Source organism: Camellia sinensis, chromosome 5, assembly GCF_055761805.1.
Source record: "Camellia sinensis isolate YWXY chromosome 5, ASM5576180v1, whole genome shotgun sequence".
Taxonomy (NCBI): domain Eukaryota; kingdom Viridiplantae; phylum Streptophyta; class Magnoliopsida; order Ericales; family Theaceae; genus Camellia; species Camellia sinensis.
The window spans coordinates 33,414,175-33,439,627 of NC_138965.1; the positions used below are offsets into that span (position 1 = coordinate 33,414,175).

At 40.8% G+C, this 25,453-nt stretch overlaps 2 protein-coding genes and 1 non-coding gene across 3 annotated transcripts; 2 read left to right on the forward strand and 1 right to left on the reverse strand.

Moving 5' to 3' along the window:
- Positions 1 to 551: 551 nt before the first annotated feature.
- On the reverse strand, positions 552 to 2,160 carry LOC114275700 (uncharacterized). Its single transcript, XM_028217698.2, has one exon. The coding sequence runs from the start codon at positions 1,893 to 1,895 to the stop codon at positions 945 to 947; it is 951 nt and encodes a 316-aa protein (XP_028073499.2). The 5' UTR covers positions 1,896 to 2,160; the 3' UTR covers positions 552 to 944.
- Positions 2,161 to 17,649: 15,489 nt separating this feature from the next.
- Positions 17,650 to 20,364, forward strand: LOC145791318 (uncharacterized). The gene is made up of 6 exons (XM_082871668.1): positions 17,650 to 18,452; positions 18,802 to 19,094; positions 19,207 to 19,352; positions 19,427 to 19,713; positions 19,947 to 20,019; positions 20,239 to 20,364. Exons 1-6 carry the CDS (start codon positions 17,650 to 17,652, stop codon positions 20,362 to 20,364), a joined length of 1,728 nt encoding a protein of 575 aa, XP_082727794.1.
- A 2,586-nt stretch (positions 20,365 to 22,950) lies between these two features.
- LOC114275419 (uncharacterized) lies at positions 22,951 to 24,997 on the forward strand. Its single transcript, XR_014329333.1, has 4 exons — positions 22,951 to 23,075; positions 23,431 to 23,542; positions 23,632 to 23,685; positions 24,700 to 24,997. It is a non-coding gene; the product is annotated as an uncharacterized LOC114275419 (transcript).
- Positions 24,998 to 25,453: the final 456 nt, after the last annotated feature.

Sequence of the window (25,453 nt, forward strand, 5' to 3'; positions counted from 1 at the left end):
TAAGCACATCTTTTAAAATCCTAAACTAGATCATCAATCTCATTCATTATCTACTACCCAATAATACAGTTAAAATAAATCATCAAAATCCTAAACTTATTTAAAAGTAATTCTTCATTAACTTTTATATTCATCTAAAATGCAATAATAAAATAACAACGGTCCAAGTTTAAAAGAGAAAAGAAAAGAAAAGAAAAGAAAAAGAAGGTCTAAGTGTGGATGAATTCTTGCGGGTGCAAATTAGACCCGCAACCCGCTATTATGCTATATTCCAAACCGCATCCGCCTGTATTATGTCTACAAAACCGTCCATTTGTATGCGAATAGGTTTGGATTGGACGAGTTGTGCAGTTTGAATAATCCTATCCCTAAATAAAATACTATAAGTCCACACAAATGTGATAAAAATTGATTTATGAAATAATTGATCTTTTGGACTAAGAATTAGAAACGAGATTGATTTTGTATTAAGAATTAGAAACAAGATTTGCAGAAGAAAAGGAAACCCTGCGCAAATCCTTTCTAAAATACTTGATTGACACAAACAATTATTTTGCTTCTTAAAATTCTTATAATTCAAACACCCTTTAAAACTACAAAATAATTGGTTCCAAAACCACTCAAACTTCAAATAGTTGCCTCAAAACATGTTCAAGAAAAGTTATGCCATACAGAGATAAAACAAACATGTTGCACTATCAAAACTGCACATCTATGTTCCAAATCCTAAACAGAGCCTGATATTGCATGAACCCCCTGGTCCCCAAAGCACCCCAAATTTTTTTTTTTTTTTTTAAACCATTACGAATTACTAGAAAGCATGTTCATGAAATTTGAGAATGCCACTAAACTAGCAAGCCCAAGTTGTGCACAAGCATATTATCTGAACAAGAGAGACAAATCCACAGTTCATAGAACATGAGATTTCAATAAGCACAATCCACCTACTTCCCAAAGAGCAAGTCCATGATGGTTCTAACCACTGGTCCCCTCTTGTCCCTCAAAACCTCCCTGACCGCCTTTTCGTTGGGTACAAACCCCCGCGCCTTCATCTCCTCCAAAAACTCCCTCCCCTCCTCCTCCACCTTCCCTTCCCTCACAAACGCCTCGAAAACCGCCACATAAGTAGCCGCATTGGGCCTCATCCCCTTCCCAATCATCTCCACCACATACTTCTTCGCTTCCCCCACCAACTTCCCATCATTTGCAAGCCCTTTAATTAACACCGCATACGTATACGCATTGGGCAACACTCCGGATGCCAGCATCCGGAGATATGCCCTCAAGGCCTCTCTAGCCTGGCCCGCATTGGCGTAGGCCTCAACCACCGCGGTGTGGGCCACCACGTCGGGCATGTGACCCTTTTCATTGATTTGGCGGAAAAGCTCGAGAGCTTCGTGGGTGAGACCGTCTTTGGACAATGCGTCGAACATCTTGACTGCATTGTTGAAGAGTCCATCTTTGCTTATCTTGTGGAACACTTCTTGCAGGTTTTTGGGGTCTTTGGGCTCCTCTATCGCTGACTTTTTGTTGAAGGGGTCGTACGGCGGAGGGAGCTTGGTCTTGTCGATGACCTTCGACGGCGGCGGAGAAGCAGCGGTGTCGTTGTCGGAATCGGAATCTGATAAAGAGAAATTGACTAATTTGGGGTTGCGATTATTGGGTGTTTGAAGTGATGTTTCTAAGCTGCTGCTTCTGCTTCTGCTGCTGAATGGTCTCGTGAATGATGAGGAAGAGGAGGAGGTTGGGAGGTATAGAAATGGTGATGGTGGGGATGTGGTGGGGATGGGGAGATGGAAGAGCAAGCGAGAGGGAGAGAAGAGAAGGTTGGGGTAGTGGCGGGAAAGAGAGGAATGGAAGTTAGAGAGAAAGAGGGATCGAACAATCGTCGCCATTTGCGAGTGTCAGTGACTCTCTCTCTCTCTCTCTCTCTCTCTCTCTCAGTGCGATTGGGAAGGAAGGAACAATCTAGAATCCACCACCACGGCTTGCGTGCGCTAAAACAAAAATTTCATATAACAAAAAAATTTTAAAATTTTAATTTATTATTATTTTCAATTTAAATTGTTTATTTATTTTTATTAAATAAATTTAATAAAAGAATAATATTTCAGTCATTAAATTTAATATAAATATACAGAAGATTAGGTGTGGGCATAGAATTTACCGACCTATATAAAGTGTTTGACCCTATTCTATCGGTATGTTTTTGGGCGATTTCGAGTGTTACGTATAACCGGATGTGGGTGTAATTTTGGCTTTAGTTTGCATGTTGTAGGCAAGTTATGCCTCACAAATTTGACTCGCCTACACAACTGATTAAATTTTTTTAAAAAAACTTTTTTTTTTTTTCTTACCCTAGCACAAGCAAACGGCCAAGAGCCACTTTTATTTTTATTATTCTTACCCTAGCGCAAGCAATGCTACTGCTGTCCAAGAGTCATTTTCATTTTTTTTCTTATCTCTTACTCTCTCTTTCTCGACAAAGCAATAGCAGTCCAACACAGTAGCAAACCAGGTAATATATATATATATATATATATATATATTTATATTGATTTTAACTCTATTTTTCTTGAAAGAAAAGATTCAACCATCAAATAACCTATAATTTTGGATGAAGTTTAAGAACATATGATTTTAGTTCCTAATTAGTTATTATTATTATTATCTTATTTTGGATCAAAGTAATAGTTAATATGAATTTAGGTAAACTATAGGTTTTGAATGATGGAGGTTTATTTTTGTGTGATTTATTTATTTTAAATTGTAAGTTATTGGCCGTTGTTTTTGTGGGGATGTGGTTTGGAAATACTCTTTTGATCTACTGGGACGCTCGAGATCCTTAGCTAACAACCTAAAAAGGAATAAACACTCCGGTCGGGGGTGTCGGAATTAGCACTCCAACGGTTAAGTCAGTGTACGCTCTCTTAGTTACTTGTATCTTAAGTTAAGCGTAATAATTCTCACATACCTTTCATTGGCTGATGTTCTCCTATTTATATCTTCTTCTTTTGGGCCTTATGTTTTTTTGGACGCACCTTTGGTCCATTGCACGTTTATTTATTCGGTCTTTGTTTGATTGGTTAAAATGCCGATTATAATATTCGACTTTATGGTCGACCAACTAGATCATAGCCGAATATATTCTCCTTCCTGGGCCGTCTTCATCCAGATACTCGGCCTTATTGAACGCCGTTATTCGGCATGTTTGGTTTCATACAGCATATTTACTCGAGTTTGAGAATCCAGAGGGACAGCGGCTAAACTTATCTTAACGTGTGTCAGAACACACGTTTTCTAAGCACTATTACATATTCCCGCCTCTTCGTACGCTCTCTTCATTTATTATGATTTGAAACTTTGTTGTCTCTTCGAGTGCATGCTTTTTGAATATTCAAACCTCCTGGACTGTCAGTCGATATACCTACTCCGTCTTGCGTCCTCTGCAACTTCCCTCCGTCTCTTATTTTCTCCTCTGCTTCTTGTAAGTTCTCTTTTCTTTTCTTCTTGAATCCTATTTCCTTGCTTATTTTTAGTTTAGCGTACTCCTTAGACTTGCTAGGATGACTAAGCATTTAAAAGACCTCCTTTCTGCGGATCGTATTACTAGGTTTCGACGCCATTTTTGTATACCTTATGATGTCCATTTATCCCTCATGACGGACAACACTCTTGATATGGAGAGGGCTAATGAGAGTACAGTCATCTTTCCTCTTCTGTCAATTGCAGAGAGCGGGGTCCGTTTTTCCTTACACCCATTTCTTAAGGCCGTCCTTCGCCATTGGGGTTTGATCCCTTCCCAACCTAATGTAAACTTTTTCCGAATCGTAATGGGGATCATAGAGTTAAACCGGCACCTTAGGATCAACCTTGGCATTCGCGTTATTCAGCACTGTTATGCTTTGGCCAAATCCTCCGGTCAGCAAAGGGGCTATTTTCTCAGGGCCAATGACACTGATCATCACTTGGTAACTATGCTTGCCAGCTCTGGCAAGCGGGTTGATGATGTAATGGTCATTGTCCGAGGTAATTGGGAATTTGGCAAGGGCGAAGACTGCCTTGACCCTATACCTAGACGGAGAGGCGAACCAGGTTGCCACGTAGCTTCTTTCACTTATTTAATCTTCATTTACTCGGCTTTCTCTCTAAGTAATCTTTTTATTTGTGCAGGCAACCATTTGAACGCGGTTCTTGCGAAAATCAAAACCGCACTCTAGTTTTTTGGCCGTCTCAATATCCAGAAACAGGGGAGAGCCGCCCATATACTTCTGAGGTATGAGCCAACTTATAAAACATTCTCGGCCGCGGAAAATATCCCGATTCCACATAGTGAACAACATCTCACGGCTCTCATCTTCCCTCACTTCAAAAGTCTTAGGCAGATCAGTTTCGAAGCTTCTGATTCGGACCAAGTCGAAGAGCCAGTCGCCGAGGAGATCGCTGAATAGCCGAGCCAGTTTGCTCTAGAAGTTGAAGTCGACGAGGCTCTTAACTCGGCGTTTGAAGTAGCAGGCCTTAATTAGGACAACCTTCCCTTCACTTCAGGTCGGGGGGAAGTTTTTTTTGAAGATATATATTTTGGTTTGGGAGATCTCCCTGGCTCCTATTCGGAGGACATGACTGGGGAAACGCTCTCGCAAATGGCACGAAGGAAAAACGCCGAACGGATGGCCGCTCGACGAAGAGCCGAGACCATCTGTTCCGAACCTCCGACTGAATCTCTTGAGCCTATTATTATAAAAGAAATGACTGAAATTGAGGTGACCGAGACGGTGCAAGAAGTCGAACGGCAAAGCCAAGATCAGAGGGGGGAGAAACGTTCCGCCGAGAGCGAAGTCGGCGCTGAGGAAAATCTCATTGACAAACGGCCGCGCTTAGTGGAGTCAGATGTGGTTGCGCCTTTTGTTGTTCAACCGAAGATAAAAAACGTGTCGAGCTCCTTTGATGCGTCGGCCTTGAAAGATCCAGCCGTGGCGTTGATCTTGGCTTCCTTGGTATCATTGCCGGCTGATAAGGCAGCCTTTCGGGTGGAGCCGGACTTGCTGGCAATAACATTAGTCGCTTAATCGGCTTTCTGGTATGTGACTTGATCCTAATTTCCGCTTTCTACGTATATTGTTTTGGTTTGGTTTTGTTTTGATTTAAACTGTTTGGCAGACGGTCGGAAGGATAGCCGAAATAGGCCGCCGCCAGCATGATGCCATTGAACAAATTGGCCGTTTGAAATCAGAAGTTGAGGGTGAGAGGAGCAGGGCCGAGTTTGAGGCGGCGAGAGCAACTATGGAAAGTGCAAAGGCCAAAGCCGAGGCGGAAAGGGCGCGAAGTTGTGACTAGCTCAAATTGGCCGTCGAGGAGAGGGCAAATGCAAATGAAGGTTCGCTCAACTTAGCCAAGGAGGTGATTGTCAAACTGGAGGCCGAATTGGAAGAGTCGAAGAAAGCGAAGGAAATAGCCGACTCCGAGGCTTCCAAAGCGTTCGAGGCTGGGAAGAGTGCTGCCCTTGCAAATTATGTAGAAGAAGTCTCTAAATTCGAGAATTGGGGATTCAAACATGGCTGCCTCAAAGCCCTTGCTGCCGCTGATGTGACATTGGCCATGCCGATTCCATATGAGCAAGTGGACGTTGAGCCGCTTGAGTCTGACCTCGAGGATTGATTTGGGCGACACTTTAGTTTTGTTAGGATTTTCATTGTATGTTTTTGTAAACATGTTTTGTTTTCTTAGTAGGCTTCTATTTACATGGGGTAATCTTCATGTATAAAATGATGACTATCTGTATTCACTTTATGAATGAAAATTTTCCTTGCTTTGCAATATTGCCTGTACGCAATTGTTGTTATCAATGAAGATTATTGCTTTTTCCCTATTTTGGATAAGACTACTGCTGTCTGTTGCGCGGTAGATAAACATTCCATTAAAAAGATGAATAAATTAAATATTGCTAGAGAGATGGTGGCATATCTTCGCGATTAGACTTTTTAAATTAGTCGAATAAACTGAGCACACCCTTGCATATAAATGTACATGATCCTTTTGGCACAAATATCTGGCCTTGCCCTTGCCTTAGTTATGAGCCGGAACGCCGAATATCAACGGTTCGTGGATGACTGAGGCACGTGATCCTTTCGGCATAAGGCCATGGGACTTAGGGATTTAGCTGATTCGATTGGCCATCCTTTAGCCGTTAAGATTAACGAATCTGCCCTTGCCTTAGTTATGAACCGGAATGCCGAATATCGACGGTTTGTGAGATGACTGAGGCACGTGATCCTTTCGGCATAAGGCCATGGGATTTAGGGATTTAGCCGATTCGATTGACCATCCTTTAGCCGCTAAGATTAACGAATCTACCCTTGCCTTAGTTATGAACCGAAACGTCGAATATCGACGGTTCGTGAGATGACTGAGGCACGTGATCCTTTTGGCATAAGGCCATGGGATTTATGGATTTAGCCGATTCGATTGGCCATCCTTTAGCCGTTAAGATTAAGGAATCTACCCTTGCCTCAGTTTGGAACGAATCAATAACGCCGAATATCGGTGGCTTATGGAGTGCGCGCATTGATGAGGTGGCCTCGGGAGTGCGGTGCACTCCTGAGTGACTAAAAAGGGGGGGAGATTCCTTTGGTGTTTCAAAAAGCAACTCAATTCTGTCCGTCAGACGTGGTCGAAAAAGTGTGAATGTCAACTAGACTATTCTTTGACAGCAAGGGAGAGGGTAGGACGTTGGCTGAGCTGGACTCAGTAATGAATCGCGGTGGCGAGCCTCCCTGTACGGGAGGTAGGGCATCTGCATAACATGAGAGGCGCCACTCTCCACGTCGACGAAGCAGGTCACTGAGGAAGGATAAGCACCAACGGGGGAGCTCCCCTCGTTCGCAAAGTGAGGCCAGTGGGCCACCACGCCCATTGTGCTTTTCAGTTTCGTCGGGAACAAACCGATGACAGAGGCAGATTCCATCATCCGCGATCCGAACGTGGCAGTCGAATTTGCATGGCAGATTTTTCCGCCAGAAGTCCAGCAGTCGATGATTGGTCGACCTGACTTCGAGGTGTTTCGAGAGGGCATTCATGGGGCAGTGAAAGGGCTGTGCACCGTCTATGAAATCGGAATGCGCCTTCGTGCCACGTGACGTGAAATAGAGAAGAAGGATGAACGCATTCGAAACTTGGAAGCTTGCGCGGAAGCGGTTGAGCGCGAGCTGAGGAAGGTCAAAGCCGCTCAGACACAACCAGCCAAACAAGCTAACCCAATTATAGAAGAAAGGGTGACCCAACAGCTTATCAGTCATGCAATTGCCGATCGTGATACGGCGAGCGTGTTTGCGATAGAGGCTGTGAAGGGAAAGGCTTATGAAAAAGGCTTCCATGATGGCCAGAAAGTCGGGATAGAGAAGACAAAGGAAAAGCTCTCCGAGGAAGTTTGTCGATGTGAAAATAGTAGATTTAAGCACGGTTGGATCAAGGCACTTCAGGCCACGGAGGCTCTCCGGATAACAGGCATTGATTCGGCATCGCTGCTATACCAACGTGATCATTTCCCCTTTTCCGCCTTCGAAGTCGAGAAGAGTGATGATGAGGGAAACACCAGATAAAAGTAGACATTGTAATGCTCAAACACAGATTGAGTGCAAAATTATGTAATTATTGGCTAATTTAATAAAACACTTCGTTTTCAAGTGTTAGTGTACTTTCTACTTATATTAATACACTTCATGCCAATCGATTAATCTAAGGACACATTTTATTTTGAATGTTTGCATGTTTTAGCTTACGTTTATACGGCTTGTCCCAGTTCAATTGAATGAAACATTTCATTTTGAATGCTTGCATGCTTCAATTTTCGGTGTATTGTCGCTCCAAATTCGGGGTCTTTATTCAACCCAAGCGTGACCCGCACGGATGGGGCTCTGAATTTGTAGGGTTGCTGTCGGCCAATCGTGATATCGGCGAAGGGCGCTCCGAATCCGGAGTCTTATTCGGCCCAACCGTGTCATGTACGTATGGGGCTCCGAATTTGGAGGCTTTTTGTCTTGACCAATCGTGACATTCGCGAAGGGTGCTTCGAATTCGGAGTTTTAATCGGCCCAAAAGTGTCACGCACTAATGGGGCTCTGAATGCGGAGACTTGGCCAATTGTGATACACGAAGGGCGCTCCGAATCCGGAGGCTTAATCGGCCCAAAAGTGTCATGCACCAATGGGGCTCTAAATCCGGAGACTTGGCCAATCGTGATACACGAAGGGCGGTCCGAATCCGGAGGCTTAATCGGCCCAAAAGTGTCATGCACTAATGGAGATCCGAATCCAGAAACTTTTCTTGGCCAATCGTGATACATGAAGGGCGCTCCGAATCTGAAGGCTTAATCGGCCCAAAAGTGTCATACACCAATGGGACTCCGAATCTGGAGACTTGGCCAATTGTGATACACGAAGGGTGCTCCGAATCCTGAGGCTTAATCGGCCCAATAGTATCATGCACTAATGGGGCTCCGAACCCAGAGACTTTTCTTGGCCAATCGTGATACATGAAGGGCGCTTCGAATCCGGAGGCTTAATCGGCCCAAAAGTGTCATGCACTAATGGGGCTTCGATTCCGGAGACTTTTCTTGGCCAATTGTGATACACGAAGGGTGCTCTGAATTAGGAGACTTAATCGGCCCAAAAGTGTCATGCACTAATGGGGCTCCGAATCTGGAGACTTTTGAACTGAATTGCGCAATGAGAAAACGGGAAACTTTGCATTGCAAAAGTGAAATATGTACATGGTGAACCATTCAAAACAAGTATCATGCCCTACAAGTCGGGTCAATGATAGAATTTACGCAAATACATGGAATTCCAAGGCCTTGATAGACTTCTCCCAGACATGTTTTTGAGCCGATATGCCCCTACTCCCGCGACTGAGTCGATCTGATAAGGGCTGTCCCAGTTAGGACCCAATTTTTCGTCCGCCGGATTCTTGGCAGGTGGAAGCACTTTCTTCAGGACCAACTCTCCTGGTGTGTAATGGCGCAGTTGAACACACTGATTATATGACTTAGCAAGCTGCTGCTGGTACTGTGCCATGGATGCAAAGGCACGGTCTCTCCGTTCTTCAATCAGAATCAAATCCAATGCCAACATCATGTCGTTTCGGCCCAAATAAAAAATTGTTGATTTCAAGGTTGGGAGGCCAATCTCCAAAGGGATGATTATCTGCATTTCGAAGCACAAAGCGAACGGCGTCTCCCTAGTGGACCACCTCGGAGTAGTGCGATGAGCCTATAATACACTTGGCAACTCTTCGACCCATCTTCCTTTAGCTTTCTCCAGCCTCTTCTTGATGCTGTCTAAAATAGATTTGTTGGAGGCTTCAGCTTGGCCATTACTCTGTGGATAAGCCGGGGAGGAATAATAGGGCCGAATACCATACTTGCTGCACAGTTCCCTGTAGACACTACAATCAAACTGGGTGCCGTTGTCTGAAATAAGTGCTCTTGGAATGTCGAATCGTGTTATGATATTTCTCCATACAAAACGTTTCACGTTGGTATCTCAGATGTGCGTTAGTGCCTCCGCTTCTACCCATTTTGTGAAATAATCTGTCGCGACCATCAAAAATCGCTTGTTACCCGGGGCACGAGGCAGTGGCCCGACGATGTCAAGTCCCCATTAGGCGAACGGCCAATGACTGGTTATAGAGCTTAACTCTTCAGCAGACAGGTGGGTCAAAGGAGAAAATTTTTGGCATTGTTCACACTTTTTTACGTAACATTCGACATCGGCTCTCATTGTCGGCCAGCAATACTCCTGTGTCACAGCTCGATGAGCCAAAGAGCGCTCGCCAGAATGGACGCCACAACTACCTTCATGTATACCGGTCAGAAGTTCTTCGACTTTTTCCAGATGAACGCATTCCAGGTATGGACTAGAAAGCGATTTTTTTATAAAGCTTTCCTTACGGATCCAAGTAGTATCGCAGGGCTTTGTTTCGCAGCTTGTGCGCTTCTTTCTTGTCTGCTGGGAGTTGTTCAAAAGATAGGAATGCAGCAATGGAGTCCATCCAACTTGGTCCTAACTCTATGACATTGACATGGACTTTCTCAGAAGGGCCAATGCTCGGTTTTGGAATGAAACCTACTTCAATGGTCTGTTTAATCTCTGAGTTAATGGCTGAGGCTAGGCAAGCCAGGGCATCTGCATGTGTGTTCTGGTCACGGGTTATTTGGTTCAATTCGTGATGGTCAAATTTTGCCAGCAAGGAATTTGCCGTTTTCATGTAAGCTACCATACGGTCGTTTTTGGCCTTGTACCCCCCCTTCAGCTGATTGATCACCAGTTTTGAATCGCAAAATACAAGCAAATGCTGAGCACCCAGAAGGTGTGCATTCCACAAATCGGTTAGTAGGGCTTCGTATTCGATCTTATTATTCGATGCTTCGAAGCCGAATTTGATGGCTTGCTCAATTATTGCGCCGTCGGGAGCCATGATTACTACTTCGGCTCCACTGCCCCATTGGTTAGATGATCCGTCATAGTACAACTGCTAAATGTCCCCAATGTAAATTCTCTAATTCGGCCTGGGTTGAATTTGTTCGGACTTGAAGTCGGCAAGACCCCCCGTTAATTTGGCCACAAAATCAGCAAGTACTTGCCCCTTGATTGAGGTTCTAGGCAGAAATTGAATATTGTACTGGCTGAGTTCGAGAGCCCATTTTGAAATGCGCCATGATGCTTTTGTACTACGTAGTACTGACCGGAGGGGGTAATCTGTTAGTACCCCGATGCTATGCCCCTGGAAGTAATGCATTAGTTTTCTTACTGCTATGACGAGGGCTAGAATAAGTTTTTCTAACAGAAGGTAATGTGTTTCGGCGTCAACCATTGCCCTACTCACATAATACACTGGTCGCTACTCCCCAAGCTCTTCCTTTAACAGTATGGCACTGACGGCCCGGTCGGAGATGGCCAGATATAAAATAAGTGGGTCGCCTGCCGATGGTGTTGTCAATAGTAGAACTGATCGGAGATAAGTCTTTAGACCGTTGAAAGCGGCTTCGCACTCAGAGGTCCATTCAAAAGCTTTACCCTGCCATAGGGTATGAAAGAATTGTCGGCAGCGGTCCGTGGAACGACTGATGAACCTGTTGAGTGCGGCGGCCATCCCCATCAACTTCTGAACTTTCTTGACCGATCGAGGGGAGCCTAGTTCCAGGATTGCTGTGATTTGCCTCGGGTTGGCTTTGATTCCTCGGTGGTTGACAATGTAACCCAAGAATTTGCTAGAGCCGATCCCAAACGCACATTTGGAAGTGTTCAGTTTCATTCTGTATTCGTGTAAAATGCTGAATGTCTCTTCCAGATCGACTAGATGAGTTTTCTCTTCTTTGGACTTGACCACTATATCGTTAATGTACACTTTTATAGTATGGCCGAGTTGCTTCTTGAACATGACAGTGACTAGTCTTTGGTAAGTTACCCTTGCATTCTTTAGCCCAAAAGGCATAACCTTATAGCAATAGATTCCTCTTGGGGTGAGGAATGCAGTTTTCTCTTGGTCTTCCAGATGAATGGAAATTTGATGATAGCCTCTGTAGGCATCGAGGAAGCTCATACGCTGATGACGTGCCGTAGCATCTACAAGTTGGTCTATTCTAGGGAGGGGAAAACAATCCTTGGGGCAAGCTTTGTTTAGATCCGTGAAATCAACGCAGACACGCTAGGTCCCATTTTTCTTCTTCACAACCACAGTATTCGAGAGCCATGTAGGGTAGGTCACTTCTCTAATTGCTCCGGCGTCAAGCAACCTGTCAACCTCTTCAACAACGACAGTCGTGTGCTTTGCGGCTAACCGTCGACTTTTCTGTATAATTGGCTTATATTTGGGATCAACATTTAAACGATACTGAGAGACAGATGGATCTACCCCCGGTATCTCATACGGCGACCATGCAAATACGTCAAGGTTGCCAAGTAAGAAGGTAATTAGCTGCTGTCTGTTGACTCCATTCAGGGAGGCACCGATCATGAAGAACCTGCCAGGATTCCCGGCGATTTCAACACGATCCAAGGCTTCCGTGGCCTTTTCACTTGGAAGCCGTCCAACATCGTCGGCACCTCAATAGAATTCACTTCCAGTTCTCTTGGTGTCGTCGTGGAAAGGAGATAGTATGCTTGTGCCGATTTCTAGGAACCACGGATTTGTTCAACGCCTCGTTCAGTCGGGAAGCAGAGCAATTGATGATAGATGCTTGGCATGGCCTGCATGGTATGCAACCATGTTCGTCCCATGATGAGATTATATGGCGAAGGCAGCTTGACAACCAAGAATTCCACATTCACTGTTCACGAGCTAGCTCGAACTGGTAGTGTGATTTTGCCCAACGGGTATTCTGGATTAGCGTTGAAGCCAAACAATGGATAAGGAGCTGGAGAAAGATCCGATTCGGTGAAGCCGAATTTGGTGAATGTCTTGTAATACGTAACTTTTGATGTGCTCCCCGAATCAATGAGTACGCACTCAACGGTGAATCGGTTTACACGTAACTCAATTACCAAGGGATCGATGTGAGGAAGTGTCACTCCGGCCAAATCCGAATCATCAAAAGCAATACTCGCAACTTCATAGGGCCGTTTAGCCGGAGTGAGTTGATTTTGTGGGTCGGGATGCGACTGAATCGTATGCACCGCGGATGCCATTGGTAGGCTGTATATCATGTGGATCACGCTGAGTGGAGGTGAATCCTGCCGTAAGGCTATTGTTTTGGATGAGTTGTCTTTTCGGACGTATTGTTTTAGCCGACCATCTTGTACTAATTCCTCCAGGTGATCCTTCAATGCATAACAACTCTCAGTATCATGGCCGTGGTCCTTATGATACTCTCACTGCCTATCCCGTCTTCTTGTGTCAGGAGGTCCCACCATTCTGGACGGCCATTTAAAGAACGGAAGGTGTTAGACTTTAGACATAACCGCGCTGATCGGCTCTGACAACTTTGTATATTTCTTGTCCGCGCGCCTTGTGCGCCTGCTATCTACTTGAAGTTGTTCATTAGCTCGGTGGGAGCATTGGCCATTTGATTGGCAAGAATCCCGTCTCTTGTGTCGTTTAGCCCGATGCCGTGGTTCAGGGCTCTGAGGTGGTAAAGAATTTACCGGCTGAAAAATTTCAGAAGGGGCCGTCTTGTTGGCCATGTTTTCGGCTTTAACCTGTAAGGCGTCATCTTCCACTTTGCAGTATTTCTCGACTTTCTTCATCAACGACCAGACTGTTTTGGGGGGGTCTTCTAGTCAAGGAACTGCGGAGAGCACTATCAGGATGCAAACCCATTTTAAAGGCGGTAATGGCCATGGAGTCGTTGCAAGCATCATCGACAAGATTAAAGCATTCCCAATAGCGCGCCGAATACACTCGTATGGTTTCTCCTGGCTGGATCTACATTGCCTAGAGAGAGTCGGCTTGTTTCGGCTGGACCTCGTTGGTGATGAATCTTACCCTAAAGGATTTCTGTAGTTGATGGAAACTCTTAATCGATGCTGGCTCCAGCTTATAATACCATCTGACGGCCAATGGTCCCAAACTGCTCAGAAATATTCTGCACATGAGAGCCTCGTCGTCTGTATACAGCGTTGTGGCTTGCTTATAATGATGGATATGATCAGTGGGGTTTGATTTCCCGTCGTACAGGGTGAACAACGGGGCTTTAAACTTCTTTGGTAGTACTGCCTTTGCGATCCGTCGCACAAAAGGATTGTGCTGGTCTTCTTCGTCCGAACCATTTTGTCTTCGCTTATGACTTACACGTGGACTCTCTTCAGAGGAACTGGTAGTTTCGAGTCGTCCATTCTTTTTGGGCTTTGGGGATAATGAGACAGAGTCGCTGTCACTATATTGCCTCCGAACTCGAGGTCTTCGACCACCCGCTCTCAGAGGTCGTCCTGGATCTTGGCGTGTAGCTTGATTAGATTTTGCTACTTCCAAGGCCAAGTCCTGACGGAGGCGCTCGTTCTCAGCGATCATGTTTTTCAGCCTCTGTTCGTTTTGCTTCGCCTGTTCCATGATCGCTTGCATTGCCTCATGTGCTGAAGTAGAGGGCGAGTTCTGGGCAAGTGAGTCGAAGTTCAAGGCACGTCTTGCGGTGATAGTCTCCAGTCCAAGCATGTTTGTTGGAGTGATGTCGTCTCTCTATGTGGTTTCGTCAGTGACTATCGGAGGGTCTTCCGTTACGCCCGCCATGGATGTAGTTGAGTATTCCCACAGACGGTGCAAATTGTGAGAATGTGGTTTGGAAATACTCTTTTGATCCACTGGGACGCTCGAGATCCTCAGCTAACAACCAGAAAAGGAATAAACACTCCGGTCGGGGGTGCCGAAATTAGCACTCCGACGGTTAAGTCAGTGTACGCTCTCTTAGTTACTTGTATCTTAAGTTAAGCGTAATAATTCTCACATATCTCTCCTTGGCTGATGTTCTCCTATTTATATCTTTTTCTTTTGGGCCTTATGTTTTTTTGGGCCCACCTTTGGTCCATTGCATGTTTATTTATTTGGCCTTTGTTCGGTTAGTTAAAATGCCGATTATAATATTCGACTTTATGGTCGACCAACTAGATCATAGCCGAATATATTCTCCTTCCTAAGCTGTCTTCATCTAGATACTCGGCCTTATTGAACGCCGTTATTCGGCTCCCACAGTTTTGATTGATTTTGGTGTGTTTTCAATTTTAAAGTTTAAATCTATTAATTTTTAATATTTTGAGTTATTAATTTTAAATGTGTAGAGATTTTAAATATTGTGTTACAAAAGTTTTATATATTTTGACCTATCAAAATAGAATATATGATAGTAGACAAATCCCCCCTCCAAAAAAAAAAAAAAAAGGTCCAAAAACATAAGCTCAAAATATATGAAAAAAGTACAAGTCCAACCTGTTCAATCAATCCGCACTTACTTGCATAACTGATTAACCTACCCGCACAAACTATAACGTGTAGTTCAAGGAGCTGCGGGTCCATTTTTCATGACCAGCACCACTGCGAGTTAGGTGAAAAACCGATCCGCACTCCCGCAAAACTAACTCACGAGTAGCGCTACATAAGATATCTAAAATATCAAATTTAGGCCTTGTTTGGCTAGAAGCTACTTGGCTAAAATAGTTAATAAAAATAAAATAAGTTAAAATAGCCAACTGAAATAGTATATTCCCAAATGGCTAAAATACTTTTTCCTGTCAGTTTCACTTAAGAAAAATAGATAAGTGATTTAAATTGAAAATAAATTAATATATTAGAATTTAACTTGTTAAAATTAAAATTTTTTAAAAAATATTTTTTTTTATAAAAATCAAATTTTACGATTTTTCATAATGTTTCTTTATTTTTTTTTAAAGTTGTAATTGGGTCTTTGTTGAGAGGAACATTTAGGGACTAAAATTTTAGTCAAAAAATTGCTATAATTTGTCGCATCACTCTCTATTTTTTTACATATCTTTTTATAAAAAGTTAAAAAATTATTAAAATAGTATATTTTCAAACGAGGCATCATCCAAATGATTTAAACTACCGATTTATCATTTTTTCATAGAGTAATTATTTCTTTTAGACATCATTGATTTGTAGGTCTAATTTGGGAATATAGCTATTTTAATTGGCTTTTTAATTTTTTTTTGACTATTTTATGAGATGGAAAAAAAAAATATTTGGGATGATTTGTGGATTTTTTTGTAGTTAAATAGATGATTGTGAGAAAAAAAAGTAATTGATTAATGTATAGGATGTGACATTTTATCTTATTGATTATTTAATTTAATTTTATTTTTGTCTTTATTGATTATTTTAGCCAAGAAAAAGCTATTCCCAAACATGGCCGTAATTTATCCTACTATTTTTTAAGCAAAATGCCATGAATCCACCCTTATAAACTCATAATTTATCCCAAATGGGTTTGTGTAGTAGAAATTAAATTGATGAAATATGGGGCTGATGAGTAAAAAAAAAGTTAACCATTGATTTTTTTTCTAGATAAATCCCAAGTGGATAAGGGTGAGATTGTAGTGGTTGGTTTTTTAAAGCCAAAAAATCTAACTTGAAAGTCCTAATTATTTTCAAAAAATTATTGGTTGGTTCTAGGGCACCACATGGCCATATCCTAGGTCAATCACAAATTTGTTTACCCCTTCATATTTCCCAATCTCTCAACACAAATATCGTGAGTCTCACCCTTCTACTAATCACAATGCATGTAGAGTGCCACGTGGCGCTGTCTTTGAACCAACCAATAATTTCGAGAAGTTATTGGTTGGTCATAGGGCACCACCACATGGTGCTCCAACATTGTTGTGATTGGTGGAAGGGATGGGGGCCTACGAATTTGTATTGGGTGATTGAGAAACATGAAAAGACATGATGTGATTGATGAGGGGTATGACCACGTGTGGCACCCAAGGGCTAACCAATAATTTTTCAATAACTTCTCAATTTTTTGAGTAGATGATATGATTGTGTCTTGTTTCGGTAAAGAGTAATTTTATAGAAATAAAAAATTTATACATATTTTTTATAGAGTAGTGCTATTTACCCTTACCATTTTTTTTAAGGGGAGCTTCTATTTGCACACACCCATTCCACTTTGTGCACACAATTAATGATACTTATTTTTATTACAATTTTATCCCTAAGTAAAATCACTATTATGAACATCACACACAATTCAAATAAACACAACTTCTCATTGCACATCCATATCCGGACTCACGTTGAAGCTGTTGAAGCTCCACAAGTCCATTGTAGATACTTCATTCTTCTTACTCAGTTTGCTAAACCTGCACATTCCATCGCCATCCTTTCAAACCCTTCATTTTTAGCTTCCATTCATTAGTATACACACACTAAACACCCTCATTCTTGATTCTTAGCTTTTAATTAGTTTACACACTAAACCTTATCCTCATTCATCATTGTTATGGAAGATTTCCATTCTGAAAATTCAGATTTTCAGAAGCAGATAAATGTTTATGAGAAAGATAGCCAAGGAAAGGTGAATTTTGTTATGTAAAAGTCATTTTTTAATTTCCAGTGTCGTTCGGAAAACCAGGGCCGAAATATATCAATTTATTCTATAGTCTACTACCGAAATAATTATTTCATTTAAGAAATTGTTGTCTAATGTAATTTAAAGGTTTTGACATTCAACTTCTGAACTGGTAAAAATAATTCAGACAACTGCATTCGAACAATAGCCATTTTTTCAATACTGTACCTCCGAATGAAGTAATTTTTTTTTTCATTTTATACTCCAAATTTGTAAATTGCATACTAAATTTTTAGTTTCAAATAGCAAATTTGTCTTTATAATGCCATTTCAAATTTGTAATGTTATACAAAACTTGCAGGAACATGTCTCAACTCAAGGAAGTTAGGTTTGCGCGGATAATGTGTTGGATTACACTACTCAATTCACAACTGAACAGGTTCACTCTACGAAATTATAATGATTGTGTTTTGAATTACTCAACAAATGTAAATGTTTGCTAATATTTATTGGACTTTGTAGGTATTCAAAAGTAAGGATGAATTGCTCAACTAGGTACGTGAAGTTGGAAAGAGAAATGGTTGGTCATTGTAATCAAAACATCAGACTATGGTGAAGGGACAAAAAGACCCAAGATGTATCTTGCTTGTGAGAGGAGTGGCCAATATAGAGTAACAAAGAAGTTAAAACATGATGGCAACAACACATCAAGAATAACCGGTACGAAGAAGTGTGGTTGTCCTTTTGATATGAGGGCTCACAGGTTCAGCACAAATGATGAATGGACATTGACCGTAGTATGCGGATTGCATAACCATCCACCTGTAGAGCACCTTGAGGGGCATTCATATGCGGAGAGGCTGTTAAAGGATGAGAAATCATTGTTAATGGATATGTCAAAGAGCATGGTTAGGCCAAAAGAGATTCTAGTAACCTTGAAACAACGAGATGCCCTCAATATAAGCACGCTTAAAACCATTTACAATGTACGCCATCGAAACAGGGTCGTACAGAGAGCTGGAAGATCACAGATGCAACACTTATTGGGTGAATTGACCAAGTATAATTACATTGAGCGCCATCGATGTGAAGAGTCCACGATGACTGTGACAGACTTGTTTTGGGCACATCTTACTAGTTTGGACTTATTTCAGTCTTTTCCACGTATATTGATTATGGATTGCACATATAAAACCAACAGATATCGTCTTCCTCTTCTTGAAATTGTGGGAGTGACATCAACTGAAATGACTTTCTCAGTAGCTTTCACATACCTACAGTCTGAGATGGCCGATGACTATGTGTGGGTGTTAGCTACATTGCGTGATGTCATGAATGGTTTTGTTTTGCCAGTGATTATTGTCACTGACAGAGAGCTAGCCTTGATGAATGCCATACAGAGGATATTCCCGAGTGGCAGACATTTATTATGTCGTTGGCATATCAGTAAGAATGTATTGACCAAATGCAAAAAAATGTTTAAGACAAAGCAGAAATAGGAGAAGTTCAACCATGAGTGGAACTCTTTAGTTTATTCATCTTCTAAAATTCAATACAATGAGAGTCTTAAATCATTACTTAAGGAATTCAGTGGTTATCATGATGTAGTCAACTGCGTCATGGATAGTTGGTTGGTTCCTTACAAGGAGAAATTTGTGGCGGCATAGACAGACACGTGTATGCATTGTGGCAATGTTACAACCAACCAGTAAGATTAATTTTGTTCAATAAGTTATTAATAAGTGCCATGTACTTGATTTTTATTTGACTTACATTGAATTGAACAGGGCTGAGAGTGCACATACAAAACTTAAAAGACAATTGGGTTCATGTCAAGTCTCATTTGAGGCATCATTTGAGAAAATACACAGTCTGCTTGAGTTGCAACACACTGATATCAAGGCTTCGTTTGAGAAAAGTCTAACTGTTGTGCAACATCAATTCAAACCTTTTCAGTTCAAGGAGTTACGGGGTAATGTGTCTATTTCGGCATTAGAGTATTTGCTTGTAAAGAGTAAGAAAGCCAATTCCATTGGTATTGATGTTGAAGCTTGTGGATGCGTCCTTCGCCACACTCATGGTTTACTTTGTACCCCATAAGATTGCTGACTACATCAGACAAGATTTTCCTATACCACTTGCTACAATACACTCACAATGAAGGCAACTTCATATCTCCATATGCAACAAAGAAGAGGAAACGGAGGTGATTTCTCATGCAGAAGGAGAGTTATTTGTGAAAAAGTTCAATGAAAGTGATAGAACCACGCAGTTGGAGCTTTTGAAGAAGTTGAAAGAGATTATATGTCAGGGAAGCACTTTTCTTGTTGAGCCGGAGGTGAAGGCCAAAACACGTCCTCGGGTCATAAAAAGATCAATGTTTTTACTCGTTGTGACCCGTGTGCATTTGAGTTGGTGCAATCTGGACATGATTCCTTCTCACCTAGGGACACTCAAATCACTACATTAGCTTATACTCCGAAAACCAAGAAGAAGCGACCTGTTAAGGGAAAAGAGAAAGTGAATGCGAAGGGGAAGGTGTATATTACCAGAATAGTAAAACCTGGCGCATATGTTGATGCTTTCCCTTCTGGATTGAAACCATACATTAAGTTTACCAAGGATGTAGCTGCAGATGAGAATTATGATTTTAGGGCTATAGCTGCTCAATTGGTCATACAAAAGATTGTTGGGCTCAGGTTAGGCGTGATATTTTGGGTGAGCTGCACATACACAAAGAGGAATACTTTACACTTTATGGATCCTATGAAATGTTTGAAGAATTGACAAGCACATTGTCATACTTTGAAAATAGTCCTGGCTACTCACATTGGATGACTATGCCAAACATGGGGCATCTTGTTGCATCATGCTACAATCTTGTGTTATACCACTTGTCATTACAACAATGTCTCACATTTTTACCTCTTAGAACAGTGCCAGTACCTCAACTTGATAGACGTGAGATTATTATTGGGTTTGTCAACGGAAATCATTTCGTCCAGGTATAAGACAAACTTATCATTTTGTGCATGTATAGGAAGTTATGAGGTATGACCACTAATTTAAGTGACATTTGGTGCAGGTTTTTTAGCAGCCAGGCCATCCATTTCCTCCTATAGCCATTAATTGGCGAAAATACCGTCACCCTTGCGCTGTCGACTGGGATGATACATATGTGCGCTGCATTTAGCATTTCAAGGACATCATTCATGATACTGTAGCTACTCGAGAGACATTTGATGTTATTGATGTCGAATGACACATGTATGCATTTGACAATGTTAGAACTATGGAAGAAATTAATGGATGCGTTTTTTGATGTTGATGTGTCCTGTGGCATGGATTGAATATTATCGACCATTGTTACTACTACATCCTAATAAGAAAATATCATTTACAATGTCATCGACCATTTTTACCATTCCATTCTAATAACAAAATATCTTTTATAATGTCATTACAAGATGTGTACAGCAATGTCAGTTTACAAAAGCACCACAAAAAATTCATCAACTGACAAATTACATGTCACAAATCATCTGTATGCTTACGACTAGGCCTACGACTGTATGTCAATATCGGAGATGAAAAGAGACTTGAAGTACAACTACATCCAACAGAACTAGGTCCAGCTTCGTCACTGTGTTGACCTTCAAGGACATACACCATAGCCTCAATAGCTTGGTAAAGTTAATGAGGATGTTAAATCCCCTCGTCATAACCAGCCTGAATGGTAGGATGTGCAATCCTTACTACATGTGCAATACACCGTATTTGAAAAGAAGATCACATTTTATGGAACATATCAGAAAAATAAAAGTAAGTTACAAATGCATAAAAGAGGATAATATATTACATCGACATGTTGGTTGAAATGCTAATGTTCATGTACATGTGGTCCATCAGTGCACTCAATATATAGGTGAGTGATATTCTTATACTAATATATCCATATAACCCAGTACACATTCCCAAGGCTGACGAACTGGTGTGCTCCTTCGCGGCTCAGATAACATGTGGTTATCCCAAGCCTCCCAGATCCCATCCAAGTATCTATACATGACTGTATATCGTGCAGATATGTTGCCTCAAGTACCATGAGTGGGAGCCAGCGGTGCATTTGGGATGGTTTGAACCTTGCCAAACTGCTTCAGAACTTTATCTAGATGATAGAGTTCGACCATGTCTAAGCACTTCAAGCATCCATGGTAGAATATAACTGGGTTACATGGATGCCGGTCTCTGTAACTCTGGTATGGATCCCAAATAACCTATAAACGTAAAGTGTTTTTGAATTATAGTATATAAAGGGTAAGATAAATGGAAAGTGTTAAATTACGTTAGGACGGGTAAACTTACATCAGTTGCTACCAAACTGTCAAGCTCCGCTCGAAAAGATTTCAAATGATCAAATGATTGGTGGGTTATGCGTTCGTTTCGAAAATGGTAAAAAAAAACCCTACATTACAAATGAAATAAGAATGAGAATTGAAAAAAGTAAACTAATCTAAGTTCTCCAAATGTGAAGAATTCCTTCAATGATTCACGTGAGATGTCTTTAATGGTTCAATGAGATGTCTTCAATGGATGGATGCAGCTTTTGAGGACGAAAGGTAGACCGTGAGAGATGGGTGTGTGTGTGTGTGTGTGTGACAGGGCTAAGAGTGGAATGAGTGTGTGCAAAACCGTTCGGAGAGACAGGTTTGAGGGTTTAGGTGTGTGCGCGCGCGTGTGTGCGTGTGAAGGTAGATGTGGAATAAAAGATGTGTGCAGTGAGCAAAATAAATTGGGATTAATTTGTTAAGTGTGTGTATTGAGAAGAATGTGCACAGAGTAGAATGAGTGTGTGCAAATAGAAGCTCCTTTTTTTAAGACCCCTCTATATTTTTTATTTTTTTAATTCCAATTTTATCCAAACATAAAATTCCATTTGTATTTCTATCCTTAAGTTTTTAATCCCTAATTTTCCAAACCCTAACCCTAATCCCACCAACCATCCCCATCACCCCAACACCAGCCGTTGCCTTTCATTCTGGCTAGCAACCTCCGCTGCTATCACCAACATCACCCCTAGCCACTAACACTTTCATCCTTCCTTACTAATCACCAATAACTCCACCACCTACACCACTCTTAGACTCTCTTTCTCTTTCTTTATCTCTATTTATCTATCCCTCATCAAATCGTAATCGTGATCACAGAAGATCAGTGATAGTGGCGAATCTATACTCTTTGCATGATTGTAGTGCTGCTTACAATTTTTCTAGATTTCTTTTGGTAGTTTAGGGCTGAACCACCACCATTTGTTCGATATTCTACAACCGAACTACCACTGTTTGTTCCGTGGTTTGCATCCAAACTTCCACTGTTTGTTTGGTATTGGTTTTCTAAACCAAGCGAGACGATTTCAAATGAAGAAAAATTGAACATGAGCATCAGAGAAAGGGTTCCAAGGTAGTTATATGGTTGATAATAATGGCAAATGACTAAGATTCGTATAATGAGAGATTTGGGTGAAAGAAACGAAGTAAATGATTGCCCGTGGAATAAAGGGAAGCACATTGGAGCTAAGGAGGTGGGTCATCGAAAAAGAAAAGTTGTCGATAAGAGAGGGGGGTTGAAAAAGGGTCTCTAGTGGAGGAGAAAGATTGTGAGAGGGTTACCGGTAAAGGAAAGGGTTGCCGGAGATGAGGGGAGATTGTAGATTGAAAAGTGTTGGGACGAGAGTTTAAAGGGCATATTTAGAATAATGAAAGGGATCCAAAGAAAAATAAGAAATGGAGCAATTTTGGTGATGGAAGTTTAAAAAAGTGGGAGTTCTATGGAAAAAAAAAAGGGACATATAGTAATTTCTTTTTTATATTCATTATGAGTCATTCGTTTCACAATAAAATATTATTAAAAATGAATTTATTTACAATAATGATAATGCGACATTATTCTTGTGAATTTTTTTTTTAAGTAATAAATTTTATGTGTGTGTTTACGTATTTTCCTTGGGTAAAAATCAATTTGGAGTCCAAACCGGTGAACTCTGGTCTTCCGCAGAAAAACCCTAGTACGCGTTCTCTCTCTTCCTCTCTCCATTTTTCAATGCAGTAATGGTTGAGGGCCACAATTTTTGTGGCTCAAATAGCTCGAAATTGTCAAAACGACGTCGTTTTGAGTACAAAACAACTTCGAAATTGCCAAAACAACGTCGTTTTGGCAATTTTGAGCCATTTGAACCACAAAAATTGTGGCCCTCAAACATTTTTCTTTTCAATGTTACGTTTTTTGCTTCCATTTGGCAAATTGAAATTGGAGTGAGAGAGTGTTTTTTGTTCATTTATCAAATTTTGGAAATAATATTTTATTCTCAAATGATTTTAAATTTTTTTATTGTCTATGAATCTGCCTGCAATTGAAGGAAGGAAGGAAGGAAATCGACTGACTGAAGACTCAAGTACATGGCGGAACTGAGGCTGGGTGTTCTAATAGACATTGTAGATGAAGAATGGATGTGAGACACTCTTCCCAATGATGGTAATTTCACCATTTCATTTGTAGCTTACCCATATCCATTTTCAAATAAAAAAAAAAGGGTTGAAATTGGGTTTTTTTCACTATCTCAGATCTTCCTTTGCCGCCTGTGATGATTTCTCGGATTGATGACACTGAAGATTCAAGTATGTGTTTCCCATTCTACATAAATTAACTTTCATTAGTTTGATAATGATGATGATGATGATATTTGGAAGTGTCTACGGTTTTTTTTTTTTATTATATGTTTGATCATTGAGTTATGTCCTTATTTATCAATCAAAGGTTTTGGTTGGGAAAATATAATTCAAATCTCAAGGATGGGTTGGAAATTCCAAGGTGTATTTTTGTAAGCATTGTGGTTTTTCCAGTTTTTTGGAACACACAAGTATTGGCAAATAACTTTTGTGAGGCCTTGTTTTGGATCACCTATTGGTTGAGATATATTCTATGCTTATTGTCTGGAATTGTCCTGTTGAAGAAGTTAAAATTTCACCCAAGTCAATGATTTTAGTACTAATCTACAACCTATGAAACACAAACACTTCTAAGAATGTGGAATGCTGTGTCGGACAACAGACACTTCAGACACTTTGGTAAGCACGCGTTTATAGCTTAAACACACATGAAAGACCTTACAAGTTTAATAAAATAACTTGGCATTCAAAGATAAAATAAAAGCAACATAAATTTATTCATATTCTACCTCCTTAAACTTCAAAAATTATTATCAATGAAATAAATGTTCATAAAATAATCCATTATCCTTATATATGCTAACTATATATTTTGTGTGTACCTCACTTGTCTTGCCCTATATTTTTTGAAATTTCTTATGTTAGCGTGCCCATGTCGCGCCGCGTGTATGTGCTAGTGCTTCGTAGTCTACAACAACGCATGGAGGTGTTGCAAATGGGTTTCAGAATTTCCGTTCTTACTTTTATCGGTTGTTGTGAATGAAAGAAGAAAATTAGAAAAGAACTCAGGTTATATGGCCTCGAATGTACGAAATAAAGAAAAAGAAAAGGATAATGACTACTTTTGTTTAAATACTCAAGTTTTTGGTTAATGATGTCATTAAATTTAAAGCACATTCCTGGCATGTTTACCGAATTATTTACTTTAGTGTTTTCCCATTGTGAAATTGTTCTGTTTATCAGTTCAGGAGAACCAACAAGTTGAGGGAGATACTTGGCATGATCTTGCTTTGGGAACTCATCAATAAGACTTTGTGGGTGATACTAGCTACCTTTGATTCTCATTGTAACCAAAAATGGTGTTTGATTTAATGTAGCTGGTCATTTCTGTGTGGTTTAATGCTTCTTTTTATTTTCTTTTCTTTTCTTATTGTCTTGGGGTGGAAAAATTGGATCTGAAGTTCAGATATATATGCTTCTTGTTACAACTACCAGATATCCATTTATTAATGTTTGATGGTAATGCTTATTATTTCGACTAGACTTACTTGAACCGGTTTTCTCTTGAGTTTTGAAAGTGTACTTGTTGCAGTTTGTTTTACAAATTCTAGTTTAGTAACTATAGTTGCATGGCTTCCCGAGCCTTGTATTGCAATCTTTGCTTGCAATATTTCATTCTAACTATAGTGTGGATTGAATAGTAATGTGTTCAAAGCTTGCATTCGTTTAGGGTTCATTATGTATGCATCACAGTTTAGGGTTCAACAGTGGTACAAAGCTGATGCTTCCATTCGTGCATTCACCCTTCATCTCTAATTTTCTTTTCCTTCTCTTTTATGTAGTTTTTTTAGCATTAGCTTTTTTGTTATTTTTAATCAATAAGTGAACTCTCAATTTCTATTTTTTTTTTCTCCATAGTTTTAGGGGTTTTGCTTAAGTGTGCAACCCCCTTAAGGTTGCACACCATATGCAACCCAATTGTTAGCCGTTAGATTAC

Coding starts and splice junctions, on each gene's coding strand:
- LOC145791318 (XM_082871668.1), top strand. CDS start 17,650: ATGTATCTTGCTTGTGAGAGGAGTGGCCAATATAGAGTAACAAAGAAG. Junction 19,095..19,206: donor CGTCCTTCGCCACACTCATG/GTTTACTTTGTA, acceptor TATGCAACAAAG/AAGAGGAAACGGAGGTGATT. Junction 20,020..20,238: donor ACGGAAATCATTTCGTCCAG/GTATAAGACAAA, acceptor ATGATACTGTAG/CTACTCGAGAGACATTTGAT.
- LOC114275700 (XM_028217698.2), bottom strand. CDS start 1,895: ATGGCGACGATTGTTCGATCCCTCTTTCTCTCTAACTTCCATTCCTCT.